The following is a 17,626-nucleotide window of genomic DNA, read 5'->3' as shown; positions in this document are numbered from 1 at the left end:
CGGAAAGGTAAGTATTAAACACAGACAAAGTATTTTCTCCCCACAGCACTAACTTGCTCACTCACCACTGATGAAATTGAACACACACAGTCACAAATACCTCTACATCGCTTACTGTTTGCACTTCCAATAATGTGCAACTTTGGCGCAGCTTAACTTTCTTCTCCTCTTGCAGGCGGAGCCGAGTGCGCACTGCCGCACCTGCCCAACAGCACCCAATCAACCGCGGACACAAGGGTCTCCCAAAAGCTCACACACATTCAATAAATAAAGTTAAAAATGTGCAACTAAGCAATGTGCAAAATGCATTGTTCAAACCATGGTAAATAAAATGCTATTGTGACTCAAGTACCATGTGCGATCATTACTATCACTTACGTTGTTGTTGTGCAAATAAACATTTAACACATGTGCAAAATATAAAAGTAAAGAAATGCACTTCATTACAAACATAAAACCTATGCCAAATAATTGTGAAGCTCTATAAAGATAAGCTACCAAAGATTGGATATTATTCTTATAAAAAGTTTTGATTTCAAAATAATTACACACAAACTAACTATTCAAGGTAATTTATCAAATACTTAATAGATAGATAAAAGTCAGTAAGAAAAAAAAACCTGAAAACTTACTTGCTAAAAGAATAATTATTTATATAAGTTTTTCATATGGAATTGTAGAGATCAATTTTGTGGTAGTATGTTTTGGGGCAGCATGTGAACGTTCACATACACAGTTAAGATGGTAATCACAAGAGAACAGGACGTAACAACTAACTTGGGGAAGGTTGCGTTAGTTATAGGTTTTAAATCTCAGTTTCAATTCATTTTCAATTCATTGCCCAGCCCTACCTAGGACTCCTCTTATTTATGAAGCTGTGTCTGCTTCATTACTTGATTGTTTCTTAAGCTACAAATTATTGCAGTAATTATTAATAAATTATTGAATAACAAAATATTACATTATAGCACATAAACAACTTTTCCTCCTTTAATCCTCCTTCATTTTCTGTCTCTGCAAAAAAGTCAATCCTTAAAAAATATACATACCTTGGCATTCTGTCACTCTATTGATATATTTAGGAGGAATCTTGTCAACTCCTGAGGGTTGAGAGATGATCCAGACAAGAGCAGAGGGGAACAGAGTTCCCTCGATGAGGTTTGTCAGCAGCACATTCATCGGAGCTGGCGTCGTCATGTCATTAAGCTTCTCGTTCTTTTCAAAGTCTAAATTGAGGTCACATTTGTCCAACCCATCTAGGACAAAAGCTACTTTATAATTCTCATAGCTGAAAGATCTTGATTCCTCAACACTACCTAAGAAATGACTGAGCAAATCATTCATGCTTTGATCTTCTTTTCTTTTTTCCCTCAGTTCTCCAAAGCAAAGTGGAACTATAAAGTCAATATCCTTGTTAGATTTTCCTGTTGCCCAGTCAACCATGAATCTCTTTGTTTGAAATGTTTTGCCAATACCAGCAATTCCTTTCGTTAGAACTGTTCGCACAGTTGAACTAGAATGAGGAAAAAGATCCTCATATTCTTTGATTTGGTCAGGTTTCTTGTTTTCCGTTATGTCCCAGAGTTCTGAATCCTGCTGTAATTTATCCAGCTCCTCCTCCTTGTATAAATCCAAGATTTTCTTCTTACCGATGTGTTGAAGTCTCTGTTTGGCATCAGAGTCTAAATTAAAACACAATCAAAATTATTTTTTAACTTCACAAAAAAAGTCAACAGTAATGGAAAAATACAATACAATGATTTTTCATTGTGAAACCTGATGGGTATGACAGTGTGGTACAGTAGTATTACAAGATACTGTAATATTAGTTTAGAAAAAAAAAACATTCCTCTGAAAAAATTACTTGACCCTGTGATGACGAGTATGGAGCAGATTTAGATGGATGGATGGATGGAAAATTCTAGATGATACCATCGTCTACTGATAACAGCATGCTCACTCTCAACTGGATGGTTTTGGTGGTACTGTTAGGATTACAGAGTTCTCTGAAGGTTCTGCACTTGTTGAGAACTAAGTAATTAAGTTTAATTTGCTAGTTATTTTTGTCAGACAAATATTTTAGGTTTTTGAATTACCTGACAAGTACTTGAGTGTACACCTCAACAACCACTAGTAAACCAGTACTGTGTACTTTACAGAAATATTCCAGTCAGTGGTAGCAAATATCTACTGTGGGCTGCTAGTGGAACTGCATTACAACCAGAGATGACAGCAGGATGAATATAGTCATTAAGAAAGCTTCAAAAATCATTGGACAGAACATGTATCATATGGCTAACTAACCATAGACACACCTTAAATATACAGACCTTATATAAAAAATCCAATTTAGCTGCATCTTCATCTTAAATACACATCTAAAATATAAACACAATAAATAGAAATAAACAACATTAACTTAAATACCCTAACGTCCTAACTTGTCACTTGGTCTCTCCCGGAACCTTTATAATGGCGCTGTGACCGGAAAGGTTAGTATTAAACACAGACAAAGTATTTTCTCCCCACAGTACTAACTTGCTCACTCACCACTGATGAAATTGAACACACACAGTCACAAATACCTCTACATCGCTTATAGTTTGCACTTCCAATAATCTGCACAACTTCGGCAGACCTTAACTTTCCCTTCTACATCGCTTACTGTTTGCACTTCCAATAATGTGCAACTTTGGCGCAGCTTAACTTTCTTCTCCTCTTGCAGGCGGAGCCGAGTGCGCACTGCCGCACCTGCCCAACGGCACCCAATCAACCGCGGCCACAAGGGTCTCCCAAAAGCTCACACACATTCAATAAATAAAGTTAAAAATGTGCAACTAAGCAATGGGCAAAATGTATTGTTCAAACCATGGTAAATAAAATGCTATTGTGACTCAAGTACCATGTGCGGTCATTACTATCACTTACGTTGTTGTGCAAATAAACATTTAACACATGTGCAAAATATAAAAGTAAAGAAATGCACTTCATTACAAACGTAAAACCTATGCCAAATAATTGTGAAGCTCTATAAAGATAAGCTACCAAAGATTGGATATTTTTCTTATAAAAAGTTGTGATTTCAAAATAATTACACACAAACTAACTATTCAAGGTAATTTATCAAATACTTAATAGATAGATAAAAGTCAGTAAGAAAAAAAACCTGAAAACTTACTTGCTAAAAGAATAATTATTTATAAGTTTTTCATATGGAATTGTAGAGATCAATTTTGTGGTAGTATGTTTTGGGGCAGCATGTGAACGTTCACATACACAGTTAAGATGGTAATCACAAGAGAACAGGATGTAACAACTAACTTGGGGAAGGTTGCGTTAGTTATAGGTTTTAAATCTCAGTTTCAATTCATTTTCAATTCATTGCCCAGCCCTACCTAGGACTCCTCTCATTTATGAAGCTGTGTCTGCTTCATTACTTGATTGTTTCTTAAGCTACAAATTATTGCACTAATTATTAATAAATTATTGAATAACAAAATATTACATTATAGCACATGAACAACTTTTCCTCCTTTAATCCTCCTTCATTTTCTGTCATTGCAAAAAAGTCAATCCTTAAAAAATATACATACCTTGGCATTCTGTCACTCTATTGATATAGTCAGAAGGAATCTTGTCAACTCCTGAGGGTTGAGAGATGATCCAGACAAGAGCAGAGGGGAACAGAGTTCCCTTGATGAGGTTTGTCAGCAGCACATTCATCGGAGCTGGCGTCGTCATGTCACTAAGCTTCTCGTTCTTTTCAAAGTCTAAAGTGAGGTCACATTTGTCCAACCCATCTAGGACAAAAGCTACTTTATAATTCTCATAGCTGAAAGATCTTGATTCCTCAACACTACCTAAGAAATGACTGAGCAAATCATTCATGCTTTGATCTTCTTTTCTTTCTCCAAAGCAAAGTGGAACTATAAAGTCAATATCCTTGTTAGATTTTCCTGTTGCCCAGTCAACCATGAATCTCTTTGTTTGAAATGTTTTGCCAATACCAGCAATTCCTTTCGTTAGAACTGTTCGCACAGTTGAACGAGAATGGGGAAAAAGATCCTCATATTTTTTGATTTGGTAAGGTTTCTTGTTTTCCGTTATGTCCCAGAGTTCTGTATCCTGCTGTAATTTATCCAGCTCCTCCTTGTATAAATCCAAGATTTTCTTCTTACCGATCCGTTGAAGTCTCTGTTTGGCATCAGAGTCTAAATTAAAACACAATCAAAATTATTTTTTAACTTCACAAAAACAGTCAACAGTAATGGAAAAATACAATGCAATGATTTTTCATTGTGAAACTTGATGGGTATGACAGTGTGGTACAGTAGTATTACAAGATACTGTAGTTTAGAAAAAAAAAACATTCCTCTGAAAACATTACTTGACCCTGTGATGACGAGTATGGAGCAGATTTAGATAGATGGATGGATGGAAAATTCTAGATGAAACCATCGTCTACTGATAACAGCATGCTCACTCTCAACTGGATGGTTTTGGTGGTACTGTTAGGACTACAGAGTTCTCTGATGGTTCTGCACTTGTTGAGAACTAAGTACTTTAGTTTCGTTTGCTAGTTGTTTTTGTCAGACAAATACTTTCGGTCGGTGGTAGCAAATATCTACTGTGGGCTGCTAGTGGAACTGCATTACAACCAGAGATGACAGCATCACCTGTGACCTGTGAGCGGCTGGATGATGTTCAAGAAAAAGCGTAGGCAGTGGTCAGGTTTCCCATTGTACTTTATTTTATTAAACTGTTAACCCCTAAGGATTTTGGAGGTAATTTCGCCTGAACAGGCCTATCCAAATTAAATCAACAATATATCCACGATTATGAGGACAATATGTATAATCTTGGTCTCAATGGATAGCTAAGACCTCAACGCATATATTTCCAGTGTCAGAAAAAATGTGAATGTTCACATGCCTGAGCAAATTGTGATAAACCAAAGAAAAAAAATTAAATTTTTATCCTTGTCTAATTTTCTTTTAGTTTGCAAAACACCATATAGCAATGCATATAATTATAAAGACACCACTGCCTGGATTCAACAACTCCTTGACTACAACTGTACCAAGTTACATAAGAATACCTAAAAGTACCAGGCGGACTCTCTATTTGGGCACTTGGATACCTATACTAGGCCTATGCTAAAATGTGCCAAATGTGTTTTTTACCCTTTTTGAAGGGAATATGGCTATAAAATACTTTGATGATATATGATTTGGTAAATGTAAAATCTAAATCCAAAAATCCCTGCGCCCTGTGCGAGTCTCTCGGTGTGTGCAACTGTGCGTCACTGATCCAAGATAACTGCCGCGCTCCAGAGTTTACGCTCAAAAGTAAGGCCTGATGGATGAAGTCTCGTTCAAGTGTAATATCTCATGTTAACAACATGTTAAATGTCAACAAAGTCTATGAAAATTCCCAAAAGCCACGAGAAGTCAACAAAATGGCCGCGAAGGATGCAAGTCCGGGATGTTACTAAATTTGTTGGTTTACCCATAAGGTAATGTGTTATTTTGTTCTTCATCCGTTTAAGTTAACCTCACATTTAATTGCAGACAATTTAAACATTTTGGCCCAGGTCATAGGTACGGTAAAGCTGGGCATACACTGTGCAATATTTTAAATCGTTTGAGACTGCCCCATCTCACACTGCACGACTAGATCGCTGAGTTCAAAAGTTCACAGCCCACGATTTATGGTCTCACACTGTACGACCCGATCATAGACGGATTACCGCATGAGCAAAGTGGGCGTGTGCCCAGGGCCCTGGTGCCAATGGGGGCCCTCCGCTTTCAAACATTTAGTTTTTTTTTATGTGTAAATTAAAATAAATTTACAAGCTCATAAGGCCCAATGATAGGGCCCCGTTTTGTGTGATACGTTCATATCTAATCGTAAATTGTAGGCTATAATTACGATAAAATGTGCATTGTACGGTCAGTGTAGACTAATTCTTAATTTACAACTGTCCTGAACGCATCGGGGCTGTGAGGCAACGCTGATTGGTTGGAAAGGCTGATTTATGGTTCCGCGTTAAATCGACGCAGAGCCTCCGCGCATCGCCGCGTATCCTACGCCGTAGGCGCTGCGTTGGTGTAACGCGGAACCATAAATCACCCTTAACAGTTGGAGCCAATTTGCCGACTCGGCAAATTTGCGGCCATGAAAGAGATGAGCGCTAAACTTTAAAAGAGGACTAAGCATGTACAAAGTTTTATGGAAGAGTCAACTACCATTGGTGAGTCAGTGTAACCTTCATAAATAATTTCTTGTGGTATTCTTGACCACCTGCCTATTTGAATGAGCTTTGTGTTGTTGTCAACTAGACCGCCGAGTCTATTCTCTGTTATAGAGCTCAGAAATGATGTTATAGACCGCTCTGTCTATCTATCTAAATAGATTGTGTAATGTTTTTTTTTGTATTTAAGCTGTATCAAAGATGGAACTGAGTCAGTCCGTGACTGAGTTTTCAGCGCCGTGTGATTGACAGCTGTCAGGCCGATGTGTGTGTGTGTGTGTGTGTGTGTGTGTGTGTGTGTGTGTGTGTGTGTGTGTGTGTGTGTGTGTGTGTGTTCTTCTGAACAAGTTTGTGACTTTACTCTGCTTTCTGCATTATAGTAATATGTAATAGGCTTAGCTCAATAAAAGTGAGAATAAATGTAGTTTGATGGGTAGGATGATGTTGTTGAACGTTAAAATGACTATCATAAGGGCCCATGGAGAATGCTCCGCCCCCTCGGTACTGAGACCCACGCTCCGCCATCCACAATCACACGTTGTGATTGTGGATTCTCTGCGCCATTGTGTGACCAAACTGAGTGATTGGGGAGGGCATGCACCGTGCACGTAGGATATTATTGTAGGTAGGGGCCCATAGCGAGTTTGTGTCCAGGGCCCGTGGTCATGATAATCCGTCCTTGGACCCGATGCTCTGATGCGACCCGTCTGCTCACACTATACGATCATAATCCTCACGTCGGACTTCTGAGTACTGGAACTCGAGGCCAGTTTTGGGGCAGGGGTGGGCTGTGCCCACCCAAACGTGCGTCCTGCCCACCCAATCAAAGGTTATGGGGATCCTTTATGTTTTTATAATTGTATTTTATATATATATATATATATATATATATATATATATATATATATATATATATATATATATATATATATATATATAAAATAAATCCCAAAATATCTGTACCGTTTCTGATTGGGTGGGCACCATGGGCTCATCAGGGTAAGTTTTACACATTATTGTCATATGGACACATTTAATGATATTTAAGTATGGGCAAGCCTTTGCTGTCAAGTAGTCCAATCTTTTAATTGCAAAGTTAGTCAGAGGGCTACATAACAATAATGACGATAATCATATCATTAAGTAATTACCTTTACTAGGTGAAGTTTTCTCCTCCGTCTTTGGATTTGTTGGTGTCTGGTCAGTTCGGGGAGTCTGATTGTTAGATTGGCTGCATGTATAAAACAAAGAACACAGTGCAACCATACTTTTTTAACAATCAAAAGTATTCATGACAACACATATTTGTTCTGTGATGTGATTTAACAAAATTCTGGGGGTGACTTGTTGAGCTGTCGTCTCAGGTTCTCAAAAAGTAAAAAAAACAACAACAAAAAACCAAGGCCCTGCAAATGTCGATTGTCTCAGTCCTATGTAAAAGTACCAAACATGTCTACTGCTGGCATATTTTCTTTACATCTCTACTGTCCGTTCCCAAAAAAATACATGTAGTCTTTCCTACATCGCCGAAAGGACCCAGATGATGAAACAATGGGGATATACACTCTACAGGGGTGGGTCAAAAGTATTACAGGCCTTCCATGCACTGAATTACAACATTCCCCAGCAATCATTCAACTTTACTTGCTGTAATCCTGCTTCTCTACAGTTCTTTCATTTCTGTCACTTGTCAGAACACGTGATTTATGGATGAGCCATATAAAAAGTAGAAAAGTCATGAGCTGAGTTTTCAGGACCCAAACAGAGGAGATCCATAGACAGATGGATCAGAAGGGAGGAAGGAAAAGACAAGACAATAGAGAAACTCAAAGGGACTGACAGGAAACACAGGTGCAAGCAATCAGGATCATGACATCATGGGAAGTCCAACAAGAACCAAACACACAATCCCACAGATTTTCAAAATAAATCAGGAAGCTGGTACAAATACATGACCAAAGCTAAAGAACCAAATTAAACACAAGAAAGGAAACCAAAAACCCTGACTATACTCCAGACCATGCAAAAAAAAACCAACTGTCTAATAATATAATTTTGTCCCTCTGTCTGTGATTATGACACCATTAAAACCCAAATATAAGTATGTTACCTCGATTGATTATTCCTTAAGTTATCTGGTTCTTCCTTGGATGTGTCACTTTCCTCAGAAACATCGCTACAGGTAGGTGAAGCTGGTCTCTGTACTTCATCCAGGCTGCAAAAAACATAGAATACAGTAACAAAACTTTTTACCAAAAAAAGAAGAACAAATCCTATTTCACACATGAGATGTTTGTCTTCAAAATTAGTCTGTTAAAGGGACGTTATTTAAACATTTCTCAGTTTAAGTAGAGTGAATAAGGTTTGGAATACTGTATTTGTTTTGTCTTACATTTGGGTGCTGCTACAATTTCTAAATTGCGCAGGTTTGTATGTTTTAGTTTGTATTTTATTTCTAAAAACCAACTGTTTAGTAGGGGTGTAACGATACACTATTCTCACGATACGGTAAGATACACGATATTGAGGTCACGATAACGATACGATATTATAGCAGTATTTTTTTTAACAACCTTGAATGAGGAACATATGACTGGAAAAAATTGTCTTTTATTTGAAAGACACAAATTACAAAACAATGCTGTGTGTTTGCCCTATTGTTACAGTCTGTAATGCTTTATAACTGTTTAAGTTTTAAAGAGAAAGCCAGGCCAACCATTTTACACAAACTGAACTAAAAGTAAATGTCAGGTTTGCATTATTCATCTTCAGTTTCATACAAGTAAAAATATTTTTCCACAAACTGAATAGTTTCTCTCATGTATGATTTGACTTTTTTCTTTCTAATTTAACAACTAAAATTAAATAAATAAATAAAAGTAAATAAATACATACAATTTTACATCATAAAAAAGATTGATTCATGCTCACCTTATAAGTGTAAGAGGAGATTTATTTTTGTTAACAAAGGTTATTTTGGTAATTCAGGGTTCATTATTTTATAAATATATTCTTTATATTCTGATGTAAATCAGGGACTATAATGACACTAGTCAGTTTATCTGTAGTGATTAGTCTGTTTTAGATTGGGCGGAGTGATACAGCACTAGGTGCTGTGTTGATGCTCTAAAATCCTACACTGTTGAGCGGACATTAAAGTACACTGGAGCTCAGCAGAAGTTGCCAGCGTGTTTATCCTACTCACGACCCGAAAAATGTTTAATTTAATAAGGTAAGGCTTAACTCTACACCAGCCTTACATTAGTAAAAGTTCAGAGCTCAAAACGGGACCACAAAATGGGACTAGTTTCTTCTGAGCGGAGTAAGATTTTGGTCCGCGGGTCGAGATGCGGCCGCGGTCGTGGTCGGATGCGCGTTTCTAGTCAACACAATAGATTAATATTAATAACCCAATATCGCGATACACTTTGTCACTTCCACGACACGTATTGTGATGTTTTTGTATCGCAAAATTTCGTGGCACGATATATTGTTACACCCCTACTGTTTAATAATATAATTTTGTCCCTCTGTCTGTGATTATGACACCATTAAAAGCCAAATATCACTGTTACCTCGTTGGATTACTCCTGAAGTCCTCTGGTTCTTCCTTGGACCTGTAACTTATCTCAGAAACATCACTAGGTGAATGTGGTCTGTGTTCTTCAGACCGGCTGCAAAAAACATAGAATACAGTAACACACCACAACACTTACTTTTTACCAACAACAAACAAATTATGTTACACATGTGAGATGTGTGTGTTCAAAATCAGTTAAAACGTAAGTTATTTAAACATTTTTCACTTTAAGTAGATTTAAGAAGGTTTGGAATGTTTTTATTTCTTTTTCTATTTATCTTACAGTGACGTGGCAGATTCTTCTGAACGTGTAATCCAATGCCAAACTATGCAACTGCTCTTTAGTGTGACTCCATCGGTTCAGACTTGGCAAAAATGTATATATTAACAACCAAGATGTTCTGACCTATTCAACTGACAGATTAATAGAAAGCAGTGCATGTGATAAAGGGACTTAAATCAGTGAAAGTATTGATCACGGTACACTCTACAAGGGTGGGTCAAAAGTATTACAGGCCTTCCATGCACTGAATAACAACATTCCCCAGCAATCATGAAACTTTACTTGCATTAATCCTGCTTCTCTACAGTTCTTTAATTTCTGTCACTTGTCAGAACCACACGTGATTTATAGATGAGCCATATAAAAAGTGAAAAAGTCATGAACTGAGTTTTCAGGACCCAAACAGAGGAGATCCATAGACAGATGGACCAGAAGGGAGGAAGGAAAAGACAAGACAATAGAGAAACTCAAAGGGACTGACAGGAAACACAGGTGCAAGCAATCAGGATCATGACATCATGGGAAGTCCAACAAGAACCAAACACACAAGCCCACAGATTTTCAAAATAAATCAGGAAGCTGGTACAAATACATGACCAAAGCTAAAGAACCAAATTAAACACAAGAAAGGAAACCAAAAACCCTGACTATACTCCAGACCATGCCAAAAAAAAAAAACAACTGTCTAATAATATAATTTTGTCCCTCTGTCTGTGATTATGACACCATTAAAACCCAAATAAAAGTATGTTACCGCGTTTGATTATTCCTGAAGTTCTCTGGTTCTTCCTTGGATCTGTAACTTTTCTCTGAAATCTCGCTACAGGTAGGTGAAGCTGGTCTGTGTTCTTCAGCCAGGCTGCAAAAAGCATTGAATACAGTAACACACCACAATACTTTTTACCAAAAAAAGAAAAACAAATCCTATTTCACATATGACATGTGTCTTCAAAATTAGTCTGTTAAAGGGACGTTATTTAAACATTTCTCAGTTTAAGTAGAGTGAATAAGGTCTGGAATACTGTTTTCTTTTTTTTTTTTGTCTTACATTTGGGTGCTGCTACAATTTCTAAATTGCGCAGGTTTGTATGTTTTTGTTTCTATTTTATTTCTAAAAAACAACTGTTTAGTAATGTAATGTTGTCCCTCTGTCTGTGATTATGAATGCATTAAAAGCCAAATATCACTGTTACCTCGTTGGATTACTCCTGAAGTTCCAAGGTTCTTCCTTGGACCTGTGACTTATCTCAGAAACATCGCTACAGGTAGGTGAATGTGGTCTGTGTTCTTCAGACAGGCTGCAAAAAACATAGAATACAGTAACACACCACAACACTTACTTTTTACCAACAACAAACAAATTATGTTACACATGTGAGATGTGTGTGTTCAAAATCAGTTAAAAGGTAAGTTATTTAAACATTTTTCACTTTAAGTAGATTTAAGAAGGTTTGGTATGTTTTTATTTATTTTTCTATTTATCTTACAGTGACGTGGCAGATTCTTCTGAACATGTAATCCAATGCCAAACTATGCAACTGCTCTTTAGTGTGACTCCATCGGTTCAGACTTGGCAAAAATGTATGTATTAACAACCAAGATATTCTGACAGATTAATAGAAAGCAGTGCATGTGATAAAGGGACTTAAATCAGTGAAAGTATTGATGACAATACACTCTAAAAAGGTGGGTCAAAAGTATTACAGGCCTTCCATGCACTGAATAACAGCAATCATTAAACTTTACTTGCTGTAATCCTGCTTCTCTACAGTTCTTTAATTTCTGTCACTTGTCAGAACCACACGTGATTTATAGATGAGCCATATAAAAAGTGAAAAAGTCATGAACTGAGTTTTCAGGACCCAAACAGAGGAGATCCATAGACAGATGGACCAGAAGGGAGGAAGGAAAAGACAAGACAATAGAGAAACTCAAAGGGGCTGACAGGAAACACAGGTGCAAGCAATCAGGATCATGACATCATAGGAAGTCCAACAAGAACCAAACACACAAACCCACAGATTTTCAAAATAAATCAGGAAGCTGGTACAAATACATGACCAAAGCGAAAGAACCAAATTAAACATAAGAAAGGAAACCAAAAACCCTGACCATACTCCAGACAATGCCGCCCCAAAATAAACTGTCTAATAATATAATTTTGTGCCTCTGTCTGTGATTTTGACACCATTAAAACCCAAATATAAGTATGTTACCTCGATTGATTATTCCTTAAGTTATCTGGTTCTTCCTCGGAGGTGTAACTTTTCTCTGAAACATCGCTACAGTTAGGTGAAGCTGATCTGTGTTCTTCAGCCAGGCTGCAAAAAGCATAGAATGCTGTAACAAAACCTTTCATCAAAAAAAGAAAAACAAATCCTATTTCACATATGAGATGTGTATCTTCAAAAATTGTCTGTTAAAGGGACGTTATTTAAACATTTCTCAGTTTAAGTAGAGTGAATAAGGTTTGGAATATTGTATATTTTTTTTTGTCTTACATTTGGGTGCTGCTACAATTTCTAAATTGCGCAGGTTTGTATGTTTTAGTTTGTATTTTATTTCTAAAAAACAACTGTTTAGTAATGTAATTTTGTCCCTCTGTCTGTGATTATGACACCATTCAAAGTCAAATATCACTGTTACCTTGATTGATTACTCCTGAAGTCCTCTGGTTCTTCCTTGGACCTGTGACTTATCCCAGAAACATCGCTACAGGTAGGTGAAGCTGGTCTGTGTTCTTCAGCCAGGCTGAAAAAAACATAGAATACAGTAACACACCACAAAACTTTTTACCAAAAAAAGAAAAACAAATCCTGTTTCACATATGAGATGTGTGTCTTCAAAATTAGTCTGTTAAAGGGACGTTATTTAAACATTTATCAGTTTAAGTAGAGTGAATAAGGTCTGGAATTAGGGCTGGGCGATATATCGAGGATAGCCGATGTATCTCGGCTTCTACTCTGTGCGATGTACAAAATGACTCTATCGTGCATATTCGAATATAAATTTTCATGCATTTTGCTTTTAGCCGCGGGCATTAAATTACAGGCTTTTCTCGCTCTCTCGTCTCGTCTCTCCTTCTCCGAGACATAAAACAAGCGCACCCGGTTACACATGTCAGTCACGTGCTGTCGTGTGTGCATTATCATTGGCCCCCGACCAGCTGCTGGTGTCAGCGCTGCGGTCCGGGACCGCGGTCACTTCCCCGCTTTAACTTTCCCAAACTCGGCCTGTTTGCGCCGTGAGTTCATCTGCGCGGTTGCTACGCGCGGCGGACTCTTTTCAAAGCTAACTGGTTTAGTAAAGACGGGAGGGGATGTTTTCTCCTCGCACGGCTCTCTCCGAGCCGAGGAGCTGCTTAGCGCAACTCGTGCAGCCGAGCCTTTAGGCGCATTTATGGTCCCGCGTTACACCAACGCAGAGCCTACAGCGTAAAGGCGGGAATATACTCTACGCAGGTGGCTGCGTATCCTGCGTACCCTGCAAACGTGTCTGTTCATGCTCCACTGCGTACCTCGCGCTGACCTCGCGTACCACCCGAGTAGAGCCTGTCATACCGATGGTGACCGATAGGGGGCAGTAAGCAGAGCAACAGTTGGAAAAGCTACTTATATTAAGTAGCAGAAGTAGTAGCAGCAGCAGCGGTAGCCGATTAGAAAAACAAACACTTTTACAGGACAATATTGGATGATGTAGGAGATTATAACATCGTGTGAATGTGTGTGAATGTGTATGAATGTTTGGTGGTGGTCAGAGGGGCCGTTTGGCGCGATATGGCAGCCACGCTTCCGTCAGTCTGCAGGGCAGCTGCGGCTACAAACGGAGCTACCGGGAGGATGTGTGTGAATGAATAATGATCTCTGTAAAGCTCTGGGAGCCTTGAAGGAGCTATATAAAACCACAGCATTATTATTATTATTACTCTTTATTAATTTGTATTACTTATTTATATTACTGTTTTACCCCCTTCCCTGTATGTGTGTGTGTGTTGCTGCTACGTGAGTTTCCCCGTTGAGGGAGTAATAAAGGACTATTTTATCTTATCTTATTATTATTGCTTATTATCAAAAGTGGATAGTCTTTCCAGACTAATTTATCCAGCATTCTCCTTACCCATCTCAACAAGAATGACCAAACAATAAATCCAGTTAATTTTAGGTTCATATGGAGAAGTAGATGTCAATATATAAGAAAGATTAACATGGTAAAAAAATGTATTGTTCCTAATATGATTCCAAGTCATTCATTCATTCATTTGCAAGTCATTCAATAGTATTTTTATTGAAAAACAGAGTATTTAAAATAAAATAAGTCCCGTCAATTGACTCCTGGCTCCCGGCACCGCTTCCTCCCGGCTCCGGGAGGCACCGAGGCTCGGCGCGTACCTCCGCCGGGGCTCGGCCGCCGGGGCTCCGCCGGGGGTCCGCCGGGGGTCGGCCGACCCCCGGCGGCCGAGGCTCGGCGGCCGGGGCTCGGCGGCCGGGGCTCGGCATCCGCGGTACTCCCGGGGACTCTAGTCCCGCAGCACCAGTGAGTATTTTGACCGGAGAGATTATAAAATACCGGACTTCGGCATATTTTACCGGACAACGGAAACCCTGGGGGGAAGTTAAATATTGCATAAATATATGCACGGGGAACTTTCTCCAGGGGAGAGCAGCAGTGCCAGCCGGGATCAGACCGGGAACAGCGATACTAGCGGCCAGAGCGAGAACTGCAGGTCGCGTACGCGTTCAGTGTCTTTTTGAGAACGTGCACGTCGACGCGTCAAATGTACGCAGGATACGCAGGATACGCGAGACGTGACGTCACGCGTATCCTGCGTCTCGCGTACGCGTTCTGAACTGCAAGTATAAACGCGGCTTAAGTGCGCGTCGCCGCGTACCTACGCCGTAGGTTCTGCGTCGATTTAACGCGGAACCACAATTCAGACTTTTCTCTTCCAGAACTGAGAAACGTCACCTAGTGTTGCTTAAATGTGGCCTCATGAAATCAATCACTATCATTGAAACAAAGTCAAACAAGACTATATGACATATTTCTAACAATAAGTAAAAGTGATGCAAAGTAAAGGAGCAGAGGATGAAACATTGCAGTCCCTGCAACTACAATTTAATATTAAAGCTGCAAGCAGCGATGAACGGGCCCTCGCACTCACGGCCACCGCCCCCCATAATCATATCAGAAACGAGACCACCCACGACTTCCTATGTCAAACCATTCAAAAGTTATAGCAGAAAAAAGGGACAACCAATCAGAAGAAGGGGCGGGGCTAATTAAGGCCAATGAAGGTCAAGGACTCCATAAAGAATCTGATGACCCCACCCAGGACTCCCTATGTCAAACCATTCCAATGTTATAGCAGAAAATCGGGACAACCAATCAGAAGAAGGGGCGGGGCTAATTAAGGCCAACGAAGCTTAAAGTGGAAATGAAGCAGTCAGTCAAGTATACATTATTTGCTAAATGGATATCCACTCTATTCACCAATTATGTAATAAACATGAAAAACGTAATACAATAAAAAATAAAAAGAACTCCCGTTATAGCTTTCATAGCACGGACGCCGCCATCTTGGCCGTGACGTCACGGGGTTGGTTAGCTTCACAGGAGTCCACAGACAGAGGTAGAGGTAGAGGTAGTGAGAGACAGAGACAGAGGAAGATAGAGACAGAAAAAGATCCAGATAGAGAAAGATAGACATTTATAGATAGAGATAGTGACATATAAAGACGGTTATATATAAAGACAGTGATCTATATTAGTGATCAATAGAGTAAAGACAAGTCGGAGGTCATTATTGCATTGCTCCTGGGTGTAATAATGAATTTTACCGGGTTAAGGGCAGGGACAAAGCAGTCCATTTCCATAAACTGCCACTACCAATAAGTATTTCAAAAATCTTTTTTCCTCAAACAAAACTTTGCAGTGACAAATTGGATAACGTGCGCACGGCGCACTCCAGATATGGTGACATTATTATGCGCACCTCAACACAGATGCAAACATAAACATTAAGGTGTCAACGCATCAGAAACAGATGAAAACACAGCTAAACAGTTGGCGGCGCAACAGAAACCCAGATGAAAATGCAGCTAAAAACATTAAGGTGACGGCGCACCTACAAAAACGTTAAAAAAAAAAAAAAAAAAAAGATCAAAGTCGTGCGGATATTACCAGTGCATTAAACTGTATATAATGCAGCGGCGCAGCCAGCCGGAATCCCGTACGCACTGTGCATTCCCTTTTTTTGAAGGATTTATTTTTACGTGCTGGGTTTGATGACAGACCAGAGGCTGAGTGGACTGGCCCGGGACTTTGACGAAACGGGAGGCGCAGACTCAAATAGGCAAGAACATCTTTATTTAATTTAATGACGCCAGATCTGGCTGGGGTTTATATTGTGGCATCGGCTATCTGCTAGTTGAAACGTGTGGTCTGTTAGTCTATCTGAGTTTTATGGTGTTTTTATAGTTCATGCTTTATGGTGCTGTACTTTTTTTTTTTTTTTTTTTAACTTTTTTGTAGGTGCGCCGTCACCTTAATGTTTTTAGCTGCATTTTCATCTGGGTTTCTGTTGCGCCTCCACCTGTTTAGCTGTGTTTTCATCTGTTTCTGGGTGTGCCGTCAGCTTTAATATTTAGTTGTGTTTTCATCTGTTTCTGATGCGTTGACATCATTGACAGCAGATACACTCCGGCACGGTGGGCATCACCGTGCATAAACCACACCTACACCAGGTAGTGTTGCCGACCCGCTCCTCACCCAAAACACCCGGCTCCTCCACGACTTCTTCCTCCCTAACCATCACCACCGCTCGGTTCCCTCGTCTTATAGGCTCAAAAGCATAAGCCATAGGGTTGCTGACCTCCACAGTCCTCTCAATCTCCTCCTCATCCATGATCTTTCGCAAAAACCACTTGCTGTCCTGTCTTGCCAATAGAGCGTTCAAAGCACCAACCAACCCCGTGACGTAAGCACCGACGTCACTTCAAGATGGCGGCTCGCTAGCCAGAGAACTAGGTAGACACTACGAAAATAAATGTGTTATTTCTATGGGTTTCACAATTTAAAAAAATCAGATTTTAGACAAAGTCGTTTTTTAAATATATTTGACCACTACCAGTGCCAAAACATGCACGTTTCATTTCCACTTTAAGGACTCATTACAGAGTCCCATGACACCACCCACGACTTCCTATGTCAAACCATTCAAAAGTTATGGCAGATAAAAGTATTCTAGGGGGCGCTGTTGAGCCGTTTGGCCACGCCCATTAATGCAAACCATGAAATATCAAATTTATCGCCAAGTCTGGCTTGCATGCAAAATTTGGTGACTTTTGGAGAACTATCAAATATGGACCAATCACATGAAGGGGGGACACGCCTTTTGGCGTCTAGCGTCGCCACGGTAACACTTTTGAAAGAGAAAAGTAATGCGTGGTGTCGCAGGATGTAGACGCACATTTTGATGTATAACACACTTGGGTGCACGTTACGGTTCGGG

At 39.4% G+C, this 17,626-nt stretch overlaps 1 protein-coding gene across 2 annotated transcripts in view; it reads right to left on the bottom strand.

The window, feature by feature from the left end:
- The window catches only part of LOC133457383 (uncharacterized), a 36,749-nt gene extending 23,886 nt beyond the window's left edge, over nt 1-12,863 (bottom strand). Inside the window, exons 1-9 of one of the 2 annotated variants that reach the window (XM_061736602.1) lie at nt 12,763-12,863; nt 12,333-12,437; nt 11,310-11,414; nt 10,871-10,975; nt 9,829-9,927; nt 8,364-8,468; nt 7,405-7,484; nt 3,594-4,211; nt 1,050-1,682 (exon numbers count right to left, since the gene is read on the bottom strand). In XM_061736602.1, coding sequence (XP_061592586.1) covers nt 1,050-1,682; nt 3,594-3,975 — 1,015 coding nt within the window. In that variant the 5' untranslated portion in view covers nt 3,976-4,211; nt 7,405-7,484; nt 8,364-8,468; ... (3 more) ...; nt 12,333-12,437; nt 12,763-12,863. Of the gene's footprint in view, nt 1-1,049; nt 1,683-3,593; nt 4,212-7,404; nt 7,485-8,363; nt 8,469-9,828; nt 9,928-10,870; nt 10,976-11,309; nt 11,415-12,332; nt 12,438-12,762 lie in introns of those variants that run through there. The other variant, XM_061736601.1, reaches the window with a different exon arrangement.
- Between the last annotated feature and the right edge of the window lie 4,763 nt (nt 12,864-17,626).

The sequence above is a fragment of the Cololabis saira genome, chromosome 12, assembly GCF_033807715.1.
Source record: "Cololabis saira isolate AMF1-May2022 chromosome 12, fColSai1.1, whole genome shotgun sequence".
Classification (NCBI taxonomy): Eukaryota; Metazoa; Chordata; class Actinopteri; order Beloniformes; family Belonidae; genus Cololabis; species Cololabis saira.
Note: the sequence above shows the minus strand (reverse complement) of the source record. Positions and strands in the feature narration are given on the sequence as shown.